This window comes from Hemitrygon akajei, chromosome 11 (genome assembly GCF_048418815.1).
Source record: "Hemitrygon akajei chromosome 11, sHemAka1.3, whole genome shotgun sequence".
NCBI classification, from domain to species: domain Eukaryota; kingdom Metazoa; phylum Chordata; class Chondrichthyes; order Myliobatiformes; family Dasyatidae; genus Hemitrygon; species Hemitrygon akajei.
Window position 1 is genome coordinate 24,449,352 of NC_133134.1, and position 16,256 is coordinate 24,465,607.

At 39.2% G+C, this 16,256-nt stretch overlaps 1 protein-coding gene across 1 annotated transcript in view; it reads left to right on the forward strand.

Moving 5' to 3' along the window:
- The window catches only part of dnah3 (dynein axonemal heavy chain 3), a 155,838-nt gene that overhangs the window by 17,131 nt on the left and 122,451 nt on the right, over positions 1–16,256 (forward strand). Inside the window, exons 3-7 of the mRNA XM_073060476.1 lie at positions 1,516–1,585; positions 2,976–3,138; positions 4,637–4,826; positions 7,719–7,914; positions 15,567–15,692. Coding sequence (XP_072916577.1) covers positions 1,516–1,585; positions 2,976–3,138; positions 4,637–4,826; positions 7,719–7,914; positions 15,567–15,692 — 745 coding nt within the window. The remainder of the gene's footprint in view (positions 1–1,515; positions 1,586–2,975; positions 3,139–4,636; positions 4,827–7,718; positions 7,915–15,566; positions 15,693–16,256) is intronic.

A 16,256-nucleotide genomic window follows, 5' to 3' on the forward strand; every position in this document is an offset into this window, starting at 1 on the left:
TTGTTCCTGAGGCCTGCCATGGTCATTCTATCAGAAACCTCAAAGCAGATAGTCGCTGTAGAACTGATTGAGGAAGTGTTTGAACGTAAGAAGGCCTAGTACCAAGAGCTGGTTAGATCAGTGTTAGAGATGGGGCTGGAGGACACGATGTGAGCCTATAAAGGTGGGTGTAGAGGTTTCCCTGGCTGCTCACTGTGCAGAACCCACTCTCTCCTTGGCGTTACAGGGGCTACAAAGAAGAGAGTCACCAGGACTGCCACAGAGGCTGGTGAGCGAGGCTCCAGAAGGCTATGGATCACGAGGTGTGAACCATGGACCAATCTGCTGGGACACAAGCTAGGGCCTGATCGACCCTGGCTGGGTCACCCGGGCGAGAATGTCTGATGTTGAAAGACCCAAACACCCAATGATACTGGGTTACATCACTGATGATGTGTCCTAGCACAACCTAGAATGTACTGTATCTCAGCATCCAAGTTCAAAGTACATTTATTATTGAAGTATGTATATTGTACACAACCTTGAGATTCGTCTTCTTGCAGACAGCCACAGAACAAGGTCATACGATCAAACCCATTTAAAAAAACACACAACAAAGACTGATCACCCAATGTGCAGAAAAAAGAATAAATTGTGCTAACAATAAAAAGTAAACAGATCACATACAGAATATTAACCGCAGAGTCCCCAATAGTGAGTCTAATTTGTCATTAAATAAATATTCTGGATACTTTTTACGAGTTGGTGGTCCAGGTTTATCATATCAATCAACTGGAGACTGCAGGGAAGTAGTTGATATCCTTACTGTTGTGTAACTTGTTTCAACTGTCGTGTAGATGTCCTGAAAAGCTGCATTTGATTATTCAGGTGCTAGTTAGAGAAGGAGGAGGAAATACCAGGTTAAATGGGCAAGAACCTGATGGGATCTCCAGCTCCCAGCATCTGCAGTTTTTGTCTCCAAGATTATCTGAATAGGTTCTTGCTCTCTCACCTAGCTCCTTAGCTGCCTTAACGCTGTTCTCTGAATATCATTCCCTAAAGCCCTCCATCCAGCTTCCGTTCTTTACTTTGAAAATATTCTCAACGTAGTGAATAAAATGTACTTTCCTTTCTAGTACATCTCTTGCAGTAAGTGACAGCTCCTTTGGAGTATTTGTTACAGTAAGAATATTTTGCAAATATTCCTTTCCATGTTGGATCTCAGGGCTCATATAGTATAGGCACAACAGCTTATGCTATCTCGGCAGTGGGTCAAGATCACTGGGTGTTAATTTGGTGTCAGTAAAATTTGTAAAGGGACAAGATCTTGTTAGGTATTTTTGAATTGATTACTAAATTATGAAATCTTTGATTGTGAAAATAGAATTGTCAAAGGTACATTGAACTACAGGAACATTACTAAGCAAAATCAAGCAAAAAACTTTATTATTTTGTGTGGTTTACAAACTTTGACTAATAAATAATCTCAATTAAAAGAATGAAGAGTGATAGATGAACCTTAACTGATTTGTTCAGCTCTCAAAGCATCTCCACCTACCCTAAAGAGGCGCAAACTTTCAGACAGAAGCAAGTCTATTGACAACGGGTAATTTGTACATTTTTTTCTTTCTATATGATAGTTTGTCAATTGTCATTGCTTTGAGATATACAAATGATTTATGATTATAGCTGAAAAAGGAGAGAAAGGGAGAACACATTGCATTGCAAGCCTGAGATTGAAGTACCTTGTTTTTTTAGTTTCCTTTTGGAGTGCAAAAACTGACTTATCTAAACATATTCTGCTGAGTAATAGGCTAAGGGCAGGTACAATTATATATTCGTTAAGAAGTTAAAACGCTACTGAAGAATGAGTCTAATTTTAATGAGTTTGTATTGTTTTATTCAAAATCTTTTACTTTCATTATTAAAATTTACACTGTTAAGTGCTAGAAACAAGCTTCTAGAAAAGACTTTTTTTCCTTGTACTATTCAGCCTAATTGTTGTTAAAATAACAGATGCTGAATTGGACCGGAGGTCCAGTCTAACATGATTTCCAGCGAAAGCTGTTGATTAAATTGATTCAGATTTACCTTTTATATTTTAAGTCCCCAAACTAAAATAATCAAATATCAATTTAGTTTTGGAATTTAGAATATATCCTTCATTTGTTAGTCCCTGTAGGATCCTGAAAATGGAATTTTAGTCATTTTACTCTGTGTATTCTAGGTGATACAAATAAAGAATTCAAGAATCTTTAATTGGAATGCACAGTTAACTGTCGTGCTGTCACAAATCATTGGGCTGTTATTTATGAGGAATTTTAATTTCTGTGGATGCTGGAAATTGGAAGTAAAACTGAAAATACTGAGGCAGGATGCATCTGTGGAAAGATAAATAGCACTAATATTTCAGGTCAATGATCTTTCAACAGAACTGAACTCATTAAAATAAGTAAGTTTCGTAATAAGTGGGGAGGAGTAGAAGAGACAAAAGGTTTGTGTAGGCGGGCAGTCGGGAGAAGCTAAATGCCACAATCAGTGGTGGTCCCTGTTGAAAGAGGGTGATAAGGCTGGTAAACCACAGAAGTTGTGTCTGTAGGAAATGTTTAAAAGTTTAAAGTACTGGATGAAGAGAAAGATTAAGGAAAAACTGAATGCTGGAAATATGAGACATAAGGTTGGCTTGGCTGAGTATATAAAATGGTTAAATTCAGTGTTGAGTCTGAAAAGTTGGAAGACGAGAATTGGAAGTTTCTTTTAATACAGTGTGTGGTTGGTATCTGGACTGAATTTCCTGTGTATGGCAGAGACATGTTTGGTTGTAGTCTTCAAGACAGAATTGGGATAAGCGTGGATGAAAAATGTTTACAAGGCCATGGAGAAAGGACTAGTTTTGTTAGAGAGCTGGTGTGGGTAGGAAAGGCCAAATGGTCCCCTGTGCTGTAACTGTTGTGTAATTCTATATGACGTAATCATGAAACTGTGGTTCATTTTAGAGTTACGACAAATCGGCCCAGAGACCGTGGTTCTGTACCTCAAAAAAATCATGAATTTCTTGAAAGTCGACCAATGACCCCAGAGGAACAAATTAATTTAATTCTTGAGCAAGAGAATGAGATCCTTCAGCAAGAAGGGGAGCCTACAGACAGAGATTATGAGGTTATTCTTTACTCACTACATTTTAAAAAGAGATTTATAATATCTTACTGTGTTTGTAATGGAACAAGAATTTTGACACAACTGCAGAGATGGGTGTCAAAGTAAATTTATTGTCAAGCTACATATGTGTCACCATATACAACCCTGAGATCCATTTTGTTGCAGGAATTTACAGGAAAATAAAGAAATACAGTGGAATTTATGAAAAGCAATACATAAATAAAGACTGCCAAACAACCAGTGTGCAAAAGGCGATAAATTGTGCAATTTAAAAATATATAGTTTATTCTGTAAATGATACAGAGAACATGAGTTGTAGAGTCCTTGAAAGTTGAGTCTAGGTTGTGGAATCAGGAAATCAGTTCAGAAAAAGCCTTAGAAAAAATACCCCATCGTTCAGTCAGATCAGTTAAGCTCAGTTGAAACATTAACTTGTTCATATTTTATCCATAGTCTAAAAACAATGGGCTGCAGGAATGACTTTAAACCCTTCGATATTGTAAAGCACAAATTGGATAGGAACTGAGAGTGATCATGCATGCACAGTCAAAATTAGGAAACAGCTGTCTAGGTTGTCGTGCTCCACCGGAATACACTGAATGTTTCATCAATATCTTCTAAAATATCTGGACTGGGTGTGAAGTTTAGTACCTTGGATGAAAGGTGCCCAACAAACTTCTGGAAATGGGTGTGAAGTTTAGTTTCTTGGATGATAGGTGCTCAAGAAATTTCCTTAACAGAATTTCAGTGGAAATCAATTCATAATGGTGAGTGAGAAGAATCTTGATTACTGTTAAACAGGCTCTCATATTGAAAATAAAGTTCTACAGATAATGTGCTCACTTTAATAGGTTTTAATTATCATTGGAGGTTTTAAAAATATAAAAATAAACAAATTAATTCCTTCTTTTTTTTCTTGGAATCTTATCTTACTTTTCCTCCTTTCTACTTCACCTCCTGCACTTGATTTGATATAGAATTATACAGACAAAATCCAATTTCCTGGACCACATTCTGTACCCATTTATACTCTTGCACCTGTTTGTTTAACCTGATGTGCTTAATTCTAGTTGTTAGTATTGTTTATGCAAATCAGATTCCTAATGGAGGATACCGCTTGTAATAGCTCTCCAATGCATCCGGATAAGGGATCCTTGTTGGTAAGGGTTACAGTGAGGGTTGTATGTCCACTGGATGTAATGCATACAGAATCACCCTGGGGCACGGGTAGTTGGGCGTGTGGAGCAGTATGATATCACTTACAGCAAATTCTCAATTTCTGCAAGTTTATAGTCAGTTTCATTGTACTGAAAATAAATGCTGACAGTGTAACTCCAAATTTGAATTAATTAAAAGGTCCATTTATAATTTGGATGTAATAAGAAGTAAAATCTTCACTTAAAAATCGTATGACAATGTATAAGTAAGGGAGTAAAACTAAATGCACTGATATGAGTGTAGGCAAAACTCTTAATCAATTTCTTCTGTATTTCCACAGCGGTATCTTCACTATATTGATCGTGGCATCCAGCCTTATATGATTGAACCACAAAAGCCTGAACAGATAAATCGAATAGAACAACTTTTGCCAAAGGAGCTGAAAAGTGTTCCTGATTTGCAGCCCCTGCGCCTGGAATTGCTTGAGGAGGTTCAGAATGACTATGACAGCAGCCTCAGGAAAGCCATTGGTAAGACCCAAAGCTTAAACGAATGAACGATGGATAAGAAGATGCAAGGACGGACTCTTCATTACTCCTTCCATGGATCTCCATTGCTGGGATTCCCTTTCTCAGAAAGGCTATTTGTTGCTTTTCTTAATGGTTTAGCAACTCTGCCTGTGATAATAACACGGTGGGAAAACGGTAGCATTTGAGAAAGGCTGGAAACATAGAAGATTAAATGACCTGAATGGCAGAGACTAATTTCAGTCATCTGCTACAGATGGCCAACCACACTGATAGCCTACCATGGAGTGGGAGCACACGGCAGTGTGTAATCGCAATAGTTTAGAGTCCCGGGGGGGGGGGGGGGGGGGAAGCACCAGAGTCTGTAATAGGACAACAAAGGGATTAGGTGATTGTGATCAGGAAGTGGATGGGAAATCAAACAAAAGGACATGAAAACTTCCTTGATAGGATTGGAGGAACATTTCTGCTTGGCTCACAAAGGAAGTAAACTTTGTTTTTGCGTTTGGGCATCATCTGTCCTGTAATCCAGTTCCCAATAGGATTTGGCTGACTTGAAAATATCTCACTCAGGACTCAGTTTTATGTTGCTAATTGTGTTAAGGTGATGCCATAGAATCAGTTACACATATTGAAAGTAAGATCCCACTTGCTCCCTGCAGATCTATTGCTCAGACTTGGAGCCATGCTGGAAGAAAACTGACACACTGGAATTCCAGTTATTTTTTGACTGTATCCTGGCCTGGTTTTTGCGAGTTAAAATTGGTCTTTATGTTTTTAAGGAATAGGCAGTCCATTTTTAAACAATTTCCAAATATAAAGAAAATTGCTCCTAGTGTAGCAAATATAATTATCTCTGAAACATGAATGGGATCCGCTGAAGATCTTAAGATAATTTCTACATTCCTTAAATATTCTTCACTAGATTAAAAGCTACATTAAGTTACAACATTTCAGAAATTTGCCTGCAATATTGGAAAAACTGAACCTTCGCAGCAAAAGCTAGAGTTATAGTTTCACAAACATTGTAACAATTTCACAGTAATTTTCCGACCATAGAATACAATGAGATTGTTTCAGTCAGAGAACAGATGTTTGAAATGAAACTCAGCCGATCAGGCAGCATCTTCTGAGGGAGAAACGGCCAATGTTCCAGATGAATTATTCTATTAAAGTTGGAAAAGTGAGGAAACAGAAATTTTAAATCTCAGATTTGAGGAAGGGTGGAGAAAACACCAGGAATACCTGTGATAGGGTGCAGACCAAAGCTGCCCAAGTGAAGAAGTTTCTTGTAGTGCTGTCCAAGAGAAGGAAATGAAAGCTGATTGGAGGAGTGTAAATTGAAGATGAACGTGGGTGGTCCAGCAGAACAAAATCTGCAGTGAAATATGAGAGAGTGCTAGAAATGCTCAGTAGATCAATCACGTCTGTGGAAAAACTGAGCTATTGCTCCAAATGGATGCTCTTATTACAGCCAACTCCAACACGGGCACAGTTCAAGAATTTATTCAAAATTCTTGAACTCGATAGTGTACCTTAAAGGCTGCACCAAGCTTAGTTGGAAGGTGAGGATGGTATGCTGTTGTAGCGGTTAGTGTTTTGTTACGCACCTCCAAGGATTTGGGTTCAATCCTAATCTTGAATATGTCTGTACATAATTTGTTTTAACTCTCTTGTTCTGTGTGGGTTTCTTCCAGATACCCTGGTTTCTCACCACAATCCAAAAAAAAGTATATCAACTGGATATATTTAAGAAAGATCACCCTTTATTGTAGATTAATAGCAAGAAGAATCGAATGAGAGCTGTGTCCTGACAAAGGGTCTCGGCCCGAAAAGTCGACAGTACTTCTCCTATAGATGCTGCCTAGGCTGCTGTGTTCCACCAGCATTTTGTGTGTTGTTGTTCGAATGAGAGCTGTTGACCCTGAATGAGAGAGAAAAGGGTACTGAGGTACAAGAGACCCGAGTGGAAATGGCAGGAAGAATAATAAAATATTTGAGCTCCATATGAATGCAGGAAGCATCACCAGAACAAACATAAGTTTACCAAAAAACAGCTGAGGCAGGAGGCTGACTGCAAACAAGACTGTCCCAGTACCTGATGAAGAGACTTGAGCTCAAGCAAGTCCCCATTGCTATACTTTTGGTTTGGATCAAGTGAATGGAACCAAAGATGTTGTTCAATGACAGAATTGATTTACCTGAGCAAATAGGAGTGATAAGGGATGGGGATGGGGATTGGGTTTGGGGGGTGGTGCTAGGAACTGGTTGGTCCTTTCGTTCAAGAAAGATAAGCTTTCTCAGCCTTTCCTGGTGTGGGACGGAGATGTAGGAGGACTAAATATCCATTGCAAGAATGCACAGGTTGCATAGCTGCAAAATCTGGAAACTGGCAAAGTGGTGGTGGCTATCAGAGGAGCCATGGGTCTGAATGAGAAGGGACTGGCCAAGACGAGAAATAATCAGGTAAAGGTAGGAAGAAAGAGGTACTTTCTGCACGGGTGCTGCCTGAGTTGCTTTCTATCCCCAGTACTTTATGTTTTAATTTCAGGCTTCCAGATTCTGCAGTATTCAATTTTTAATTAATCAGAATCAGATTTATTATCACTGTGGTGAAATTTGTTGTTCTTTAGAAAATGATTTTTGAATGTGACTGATGAATGTTTACTCTTTCTCTGTGTGTAGGTACTGCCTGCCCTGCTGAATGCTTTAAGCATGTTTTTTTTTTCATTTCTGAACATGGCTTCCTTTTTTCCCTTTTGTACTTGATGGGAATTTACTTTCTTAGTGCCCAAACTACTTTAAGAGGCTGTAAACAAAGCTTAGTTTCATGTGTATATTTAAAATCACTGCAAACTCACGGTTAATTCAGTATTACTCTGCATTTTTTTCTAGTTAACTACATACTGAAGGATTCTTCTGAAAGGATGAGACTTTTTATTTCTTCTGTGCCTCAACCTTTCCCTCGTAGAATAATTCGTGCACCAGTTCCTTGGCACAAAACCTACTCCAAAGCTAAGGCATGGAATGAATCTCATCTCTTTGTTGTAAGTCCAATGATGGATTTACTGCAGGATTTATGGTACACAAGGTAAGTAATTGACTTAGATAGGGAAGTACAGTCGGCCCTCCTTATCTGCGGGTTCTGCATGCATGGATTCAACCAACCGCGGATCGGGAAAACCCAGAAGTTCTCTCTCCAGTACTTGTTGTTTGAGCATGTACAGACTTATTTTCTTGTCATTATTCCTAAACAATACAGTATAACAACTATTTACATAGCATTTACATTGTACTGTATTAGGCATAAGTAATCTAGAGATTATTTAAAGTATACGGGAGGGTGTGCATAGGTTACCGTGGATCGGGAATCAAAAGAAAACGTAAGTTCTCTAAGACAGAACAGGTACATCTGGTATTATTTAGTGTCAGTTAGTCAAACATTTGTCAGTATATAGTATATATTTTACCTTTCTATGCATATAAAACACTTAAGAAATGTATGTATTTCAATAATTAAACCACTGCATTGCTCATCGGGGCAGGGCCTTCACATGCTCCATTATTCTCACTTTATCCTTTAAAGTTGTTCCAGTCGTTGACTGACTGTAGTCTAACACTTTTCCAATGACTGATGGCGTTTCACCTCTTTCTGATAGCTTTATTATTTCCATTTTATTTTCAATCGTGATCGTTTTCTGGAACAGAAAAATTGTGGGCGGCGGGTCCGGAGCTCCACGGGGTCCTAAAGTCCACCACACTGAAACAGGTTAAATAAGGTCCGGACATCAGCTGACTCCGAAAGTCCACTGCACTGAGGCAGGTTAAATAAGGTCTGGAGCTCCACCAGGTCCTAAAGTCCACTGCACTGAGACAGGTTAAATAAGGTCCGTATAGGTATTGTATATTTAGCCAATACCTATAACAGAGGACATGTTTCTGCCTTGATGTTTTATCATCACATTGGCAAATAATTTACATTTGGAGAGACTGAGACTATGTAATGAAGACAGAGGGGACATCTTTGAAAGGATATGGGGCCCTGTATTGGACTTTCTTACAGGGTGAGGACTGAGGTTTTTTTGGTGCGGTGCACCTCTGCTGTGTATGTTTACTTTTGCCTTTATATTATTCTCCCTTTTGCTGCTCAATATTTAATTTGATTTTGTTATGGCCGTGGTTTTTGTGGATGTGCTGTATTTTTTTTTTAAAAAAAGAGAATAAAAAATATTTTTAAAAAAGGTCCGGAGCTCCACTAGGTCCTAAAGTCCACCAATTGGGCGTCCGCGATTTTTGGTATCCGAGGGGGGGGGGGGGGGAGGGGGGTGGTCCCGGAACCAATCCCCCGCGGATAAGGAGGGACGACTGTATCTCCAAACATTGGTAATTAACGCCCACAATGCCCATGATTCTGATCCATTAACGTTGCAGTGCTCCTGCAATCTCAACGGAGGTATGACTGGTGGAAGAGGTTTCCTACCCATTCTGTGCATTAGATTATAAAATAATCTGAACTGGCTCGCTAAACTGACTACATCTTGGGCCATTGACTTCCCTCCATAGATGCTCCCTGACTTGCTGAATTCCTCCAGTATATTCTATGTTTTGCTTGGGATTTCCGGCAGCTACAGAATCTTATGTGTCTCATTAAACTATATTTTAAGTGTACAGCATTTAAGAGTTAGCAATGATTGTACGATGTACTATTTGTTCAATAAATTGAATGTTTTATATAGTTTCCAGTTACATCCAATTGATATAAATTCAAACCATGAGTGTGTTGATGACAAAATTTCAACTTTGGGGGTGTCATGTCGCTGTAAATTCCAATTACATTTGTTAACACGGTCTTAGCTTACTTGACCATATAACAGGACAATGCAGTGCAGGAGGAGGCAATGGGTTCATTGTGTTTGTACCAGCCTATTGGATGGGTTTCCCAGCTGGTCTTACCTACCTTTCTCCATTCCTCTGCTACTTTTCCTTCTCAAATTTCCACTTGATTTCCTTCCATAGTTATTCTTGACTCTGCCTCCTCCACTGCTCTTTTAGGCAGTATTTCACATAAAAATTCGTGTCCTTTTATTTTATGAAATGAATGCAAATAATGTAGTAATTGATGTCGTTATTTAAGAATGGAAGAAAATTTAAGTAGTAGGGTTCAAAGTGTAAATACCTATATTGTGTATTTAGCCAATACCAATAATAGAGGACATGTTTCTGCCTTGATGTTTCTTCATCACATTGTTTTTCCCATTCCATCTGTCCTACTTCTAACGTCAGTCATTTTAAATTTGTGTGCTTATTGATCTTTTATCAATCTATTCAAGCAAAATCCCTTACAAGTTTAAACACCTACTTTGCCCAAAGGAGACCCAAATGGTAGCTTTCTAATAATCAAAATCAAATCAAATCCAAGTTTGTCATTCAACCATGTGTGAATACAAAACAGCTTTCCTCAGGGGCCAAAGTGCAAAACATACACAACGCATCAAAGTAGTGAGCAAAAAACAAACCGTCATGCAAAAAAAAAACACATATATAGTCCAAGACCCTGACTGATTCTCCTTTTCATTCTTGACAAGATATTGATCCTCCCTCTAGTGTGAAGTCTAGAATTAATGGTGATAATATTAATTTAATTTCCTGGTAAGAATATCATGGATTAGATAGAAAGCATGAAGAGTAAAATCACGTGGGACAATGAATAGTGTTGCATTCAATATAGCTAGATTTCTTACATACACAGTAGAATAAATTTGCCTAATCTCAAGCGAAGCAGTGATATACAATGATGCCTTTGTATTCACTGCCACTATTAATAAAGACCAACCTTCAATATTGTTCATTTAACATTCTTATCAGTTTTTCCTACATCTGTCAAAGATATTAGTGTGCAAACACCCAGGCACTCTGTTCCTAAACTTCCCTTTCAGAGTCCAATGGCTTGAAACATTGACACCTATCAATGTAAACCCGTACTTTTGAAGGCAAGCAAAATATAAAAAGAAATCATGTTCCTTCAAATACAGTTGGATAATGAATACCATCCCCCTCTGCGAATACATGGCGTCTCCACAGAGAGAGTTAAGTGCATCACATTCCTGGGAGTTCACATCACGGATGTCCTCACCTGGTCCTTTTATATTACCTCCCTGAACAAGAAGGCCCAACAGTACCTCCACTTCCTAAGGAGATTGAGGCAAGCAAGACTCCCCAATTTTAACCGCATTTTACCGGAGCACTGGTAGCGCCCTGACAAGTTGCGCCTCCATCTGGTATGGGAGAGGCTGAGTATCAGAGCAGAAGTCCCTACAAAGGACTGTGAGGACAGCTGAGAGGTTCATAGGAGTCTCCCTAGCATTCATCGGGGACATTTATCAGGAGCATTGCATACGCAGGGCTCCAGTGTTAGTAAGGATCCCACCCATCCATGCAGCATCCTCTTTGGCTTTCTACCATCAGGCAGGAGACTCTGATGCATAAAAACAAGAATGGTCAGGATGGGAAACAGTTTTATCCCCCAGGCCATGAGGCTTCTGAGCTCCCTGCCATATCGTAGTCAAAGTGTCACTGGTTAATCTGTTCCATGCCTTACAGTAGTTGATTTATGCACTTCAGTTTGTTATTTATGTGTGATTCATCTGGAGATTTTATCCTTACCTTCATAAGTTATCATGTGTTATGTGTGTTGTGTGGACCACTGTGCTTTACACTCTGGTTCAGAGAAACGTTTCTATATACATTAAATGGCTATATATGTTATATACATACACAGTACCTATAAAAACTATTCACCCCCTTTGGAAGTTTTCATGTTTTATTGTTTTACACCATTGAATCACAGTGGATTTAATTTGGCTTTTTTGATTCTGATCAACAGAAAAGACTCTTTCCTGTCAAAGTGAAAACAATTTTCTACAAATTGTCTAAATTTATCACAATTATTAAACCCAAAATAATTGATTTTATAAATATTCACCCCTTTCAAGTCAGTATTTAGTAGATGTACCTTTGGCAGCAATTACAGCCTTGAGTCTGTGTGGATAGGTCTCTTTCAGCTTTGCACCTCTGGATACTGCAATTTTTCCCCATTCTTCTTTACAAAACTGCTCAAGCTCTGTCAGATTGCATGGGGATTGTGAGTGAACAGGCCTTTTCAATTTCAGCTACAAATTCTCAATTGGATTGAGGTCTAGACTCTGACTTGGCCACTCTAGGACATTGACTTTGTTGTTTTTAAGCCACTCCTGTGTAGATTTGGCTTTATGTTTGGGGTCATTGTCTTGCTGGAAAACAAATTTTCTCCAAAGTTGCAGTTCTCTTGCAGACTACATCAGGTTTTCCTCAGGATTTCCCTGTATTTTGCAGTATTCATTTTACCCTCTACCTTTTCAAGCCTTCCAGGGCCTGCTGCAGTGAGGCATCCTGGTGACTAGTGGTGTTCCTCAGGGGTCAGTATTGGGACTGCTACTTTTCACGTTGTTTGTCAGTGATTTAGGTAATGGAATTTAAAAAGCAAACACGAGGAAATCTGCAGATGCTGGAAATTCAAGCAACACACACAAAATGCTGGTGGAATGCAGCAGGCCAGGCAGCATCTATAGGAAGAAGCACTGTCGACGTTTTGGGCCGAGACCCTTTGTCAGAACTAACTAAAAGGAAAGATAGTAAGAGATTTAAAAGTAGGAGGGGGAGGGGAAATGCGAAATGATAGGAGAAGACCGAAGGGGGTGGGGTGAAGCTGAGAGCTGGAAAGGTGATTGGCAAAAGGGATACAGAGCTGGAGAAGGGAAAGGATCATGGGAGGGGAGGCCTAGGGAGAAAGAAAGGGGGAGGGGAGCACCAGAGGGAGATGGAGAACAGGCAGAGTGATGGGCAGAGAGAGAGAAAAAAAGAGAGGGGGGGCAAAAAAGCTAAATATGTCAGGGATGGAATAAGAAGGGGAGGAGGGGCATTAATGGAAGTTAGGGAAGTCAATGTTCATGCCATCAGGTTGGAGGCTACCCAGATGGTATATAAGGTGTTGTTCCTCCAACCTGAGTGTGGCTTCATCTTGACAGTAGAGGATGCCATGGATAGACATATCAGAATGGGAATGGGACGTGGAATTAAAATGTGTGGCCACTGGGAGATCCTACTTTCTCTGGTGGACAGAGCGTAAGTGTTCAGCAAAACGGTCTCCCAGTCTGCGTCGTTCAGCAAAACGGTCTCCCTGTCTGTGTTAGTTGTTGGGTTTGTGCAAAGTTTGCGGATGATAGGAAGATAGGTGGAGGGGTAGGTAGTGCTGAGGAAGCAATGCAATTGCAGCAGGACTTAGAGAAATTGGAAGAATGGGCAAAAAAGTGGCAGATGGAATACAGTGTTAGGAAATGTATGATAATACATTTTGGTAAAAGGAACAATAGTGTGGACTATTATCTAAATGGGGAGAAGTTTTGAATATCAGAGGTGCAGAGGGACTTAGGAGTCCTCGTGCAAGACTCCCAGAGGGCAAATTTACAGGTTGAGTCTGTGATAAAGAAGGCAAATGCAATGTTGGCATTTATTTCAAGGAGAATAGAATATAAAAACAAGGAGATAATGCTGAGCCTTTATAAGACACTACTCAGGCCGCACTTAGAATATTGTCAACAGTTTTGGGCCCCATATCTCACAGATGTGTTGTCTTTGGGGAGAGTCCAGAGGAGGTTCACGAGGATGATTCTGGGAATGAAGGGGTTAACATAGGAGGAGCGTTTGGCAGCTTTGGGCCTATACTCACTGGAATTTTAGAAGAATATAGGGGAGATCTCATTGAGACCTATTGAATGTTGAAAGGACTAGATGGGGGGATGTGGAGAGGATACTTCCTATGGTGGGGGTATCCAGAACTAGTGGGCACAGCTTCAAAAATTGAGGAGCGACCCTTTAGAACAAGAGGTAAGGGAGAATTTATGGAATGCTCTGCCACAGACTGCAGTGGAGGCCATGTCCATGGGTATATTTCAAGCAGAAGATGATTCCTAATTGGCTAGGGCATCAAAGGATATGATGAGAAGGCAGGTGTATGGGGTTGAGTGGGATCCAGGATGAGCCATGATGAAATGGTGGAGCAGATTCAATGGGCTGAATGGCCTAATTCTGCTCCTATCTCTTCTGGTCTTATCCCCACAGCATGATGCAGCCATCACCATCCTTTATAGTAGGGATGGTGTGTTTTTTTATGATGTGTTGTCTTGGGCTTATGCAAACAGCGTTTAGTCTGATGGCCAAAATGCTCAGTATTAGTTTCATCAGATCACAACTGATCATAGTTTCTTCCAGCTGATTTCAGTGCTGTTTCCCACATGCCTTCTGCCAAACTCTAGCCAAGATTTCATATGAGCTTTTTCAACAGTGGCTTTTTCTTTGACACTCCACCATAGAACTGCAACAAGTGAAGAACCAGACATCAATTGTATGCACAGTCTCTCCCATCTCAGCCACTGAAGCTTGTAACTCCTCCAGAGACATCATAGGTCTCCTGGTGGAGTCTCTCACCAGTGCCCTCCTCGCACGGTCACTCAGTTTTTGAGGATGGCCTGCTCTAGGCAGATTTACAGCTGTGCCATATTCTTCACATTTCTTGATGATTGACTTAACTGTACTCCGAGGGATATCCAGTGGCGTGGAATTTTTCTTGTATCCATCTCCTGACCTGTGCTTTTCAATAACCTTTTCAGACAGTTGCTTGGAGTGTTCTTTTGTCTTCATGGTGTAATTTTTGCCAGGATACTGACTCACCGGTAGTTGGACCTTCCAGATACAGGTGTGTTTTTACTGCAATCAATTGAAACACCTTGACTACACATAGGTGATCTCCTTTTAACTAACGATGTAACTTCTAAGATCATTAGCTCCACCAGTGATGATTTGGTGTGTCATATTAAAGGGGGTGAATACTTATGCAATCGATTATTTTGTGTTTAATATTTGTAATGGATTTAGATTACTTTGCAGAGTTCTGTTTTCACTTTATCTTGAAATAATCTTTTTTTCTGTTGATCAGTGTCGAAAAAGCCAAATTAAATCCACTGTGATTCAATGTTGTAAAACAATAAAACATGAAAACTTCCAGGGGAGGGGGGTGAATACATTTTATAGGCACTGTATGTAGATAAATGACAATAATCTTGACTTGACATATATTAACTTGTAGCATTCAGGTAATACAAATGCATTTTAGCCCATGCTTTAGTTAAATTTAATGTTATATATGGTCATAATAGTATTTATAAAGTAATTTGTCATTTGTTCTCTGAATGCTGTAACACTTTATGTATGCTATTTATTTTTAATGTTCTTATCCTGTGGCTGATAACATAATTTAATGTAAAACTGTTAATATTAGATTAAAGTAAACTTTTAAAATTGATCAGATTTTTCAAATCAGAATTGCTGTGGTCTTACAAAATCTGTTTTTTTTAACAGCATAATAAAATATGGTTTTATGTGTCAAGTCTTTACAAATAACCCAGCTCGTTGGATGTTGTCTGCTAAGGAACTTCAGAAGCCAAACTTAATCTGCCAGAGGTGTTTAAATATTAAAGCCCTCATTCAGTGCTGAGATCATTTTGCAGCATGTTATAAGAACCACCACAGCAATTATAATTGATAGGCAGGAAATAAACTTGCATTAAATATTTTCTAATTATCTGACAGAGTATCAAACAATAAATAGTAACAGGTGGGTACAATTCAATCTATCTTTATTGCTTACAGGTTTGATGATTTGCGATTTGTCCGAGTGAAGGAAATAAGCATGGATGATCTTCCTCTGCTTCCTCAGGAATTTGAAGCTCTTGTCAGGAAGCACTGTGCGGAGGCTCGTAATACTCTTGAAAGCATGTCAGTATATTATATGTTGTGTATTCAAAAGCATATTGAAGCTCTGTAATCGCATCCAATATGTTATTTATTTATTTATTTATTTATTTATCTATCTATCTATCTATCTATCTATCTATCTATCTATCTATCTATTTATTTATTTATTTATTTATTGAGATACAGCGAGGAGAAGGTCCTTTTGATCCTTCAAGCCTTAGGCCTAGAAACCCCCAATTTAACGCTAAGCTAATCATGGGGTAATTAACCTACTAACTGGTGCATCTTTGGATTGTGGGAGGAAACTGGATCACCCGGATGAAACCTACACTGTCAAGGGGAGAATGTACATACTCCTTACAGACCGTGGCAGGAATTGAACCCAGGTCAGTGGCACTGTAAAGAGTTGTGCTAACCACTGCCCCCAACTTTATTCATTTTATTTTAGATGAAGATATAGTTATCAGATAATATAAAGAGCATTACAAGTAGAGGCTTCCTCCATTCTATTTGCAAATATACTGTTACCTCCAATGCAGAAGCACCTCATCCAATCAGACAGTCTTCTGAACCTTAGAGAGCTTT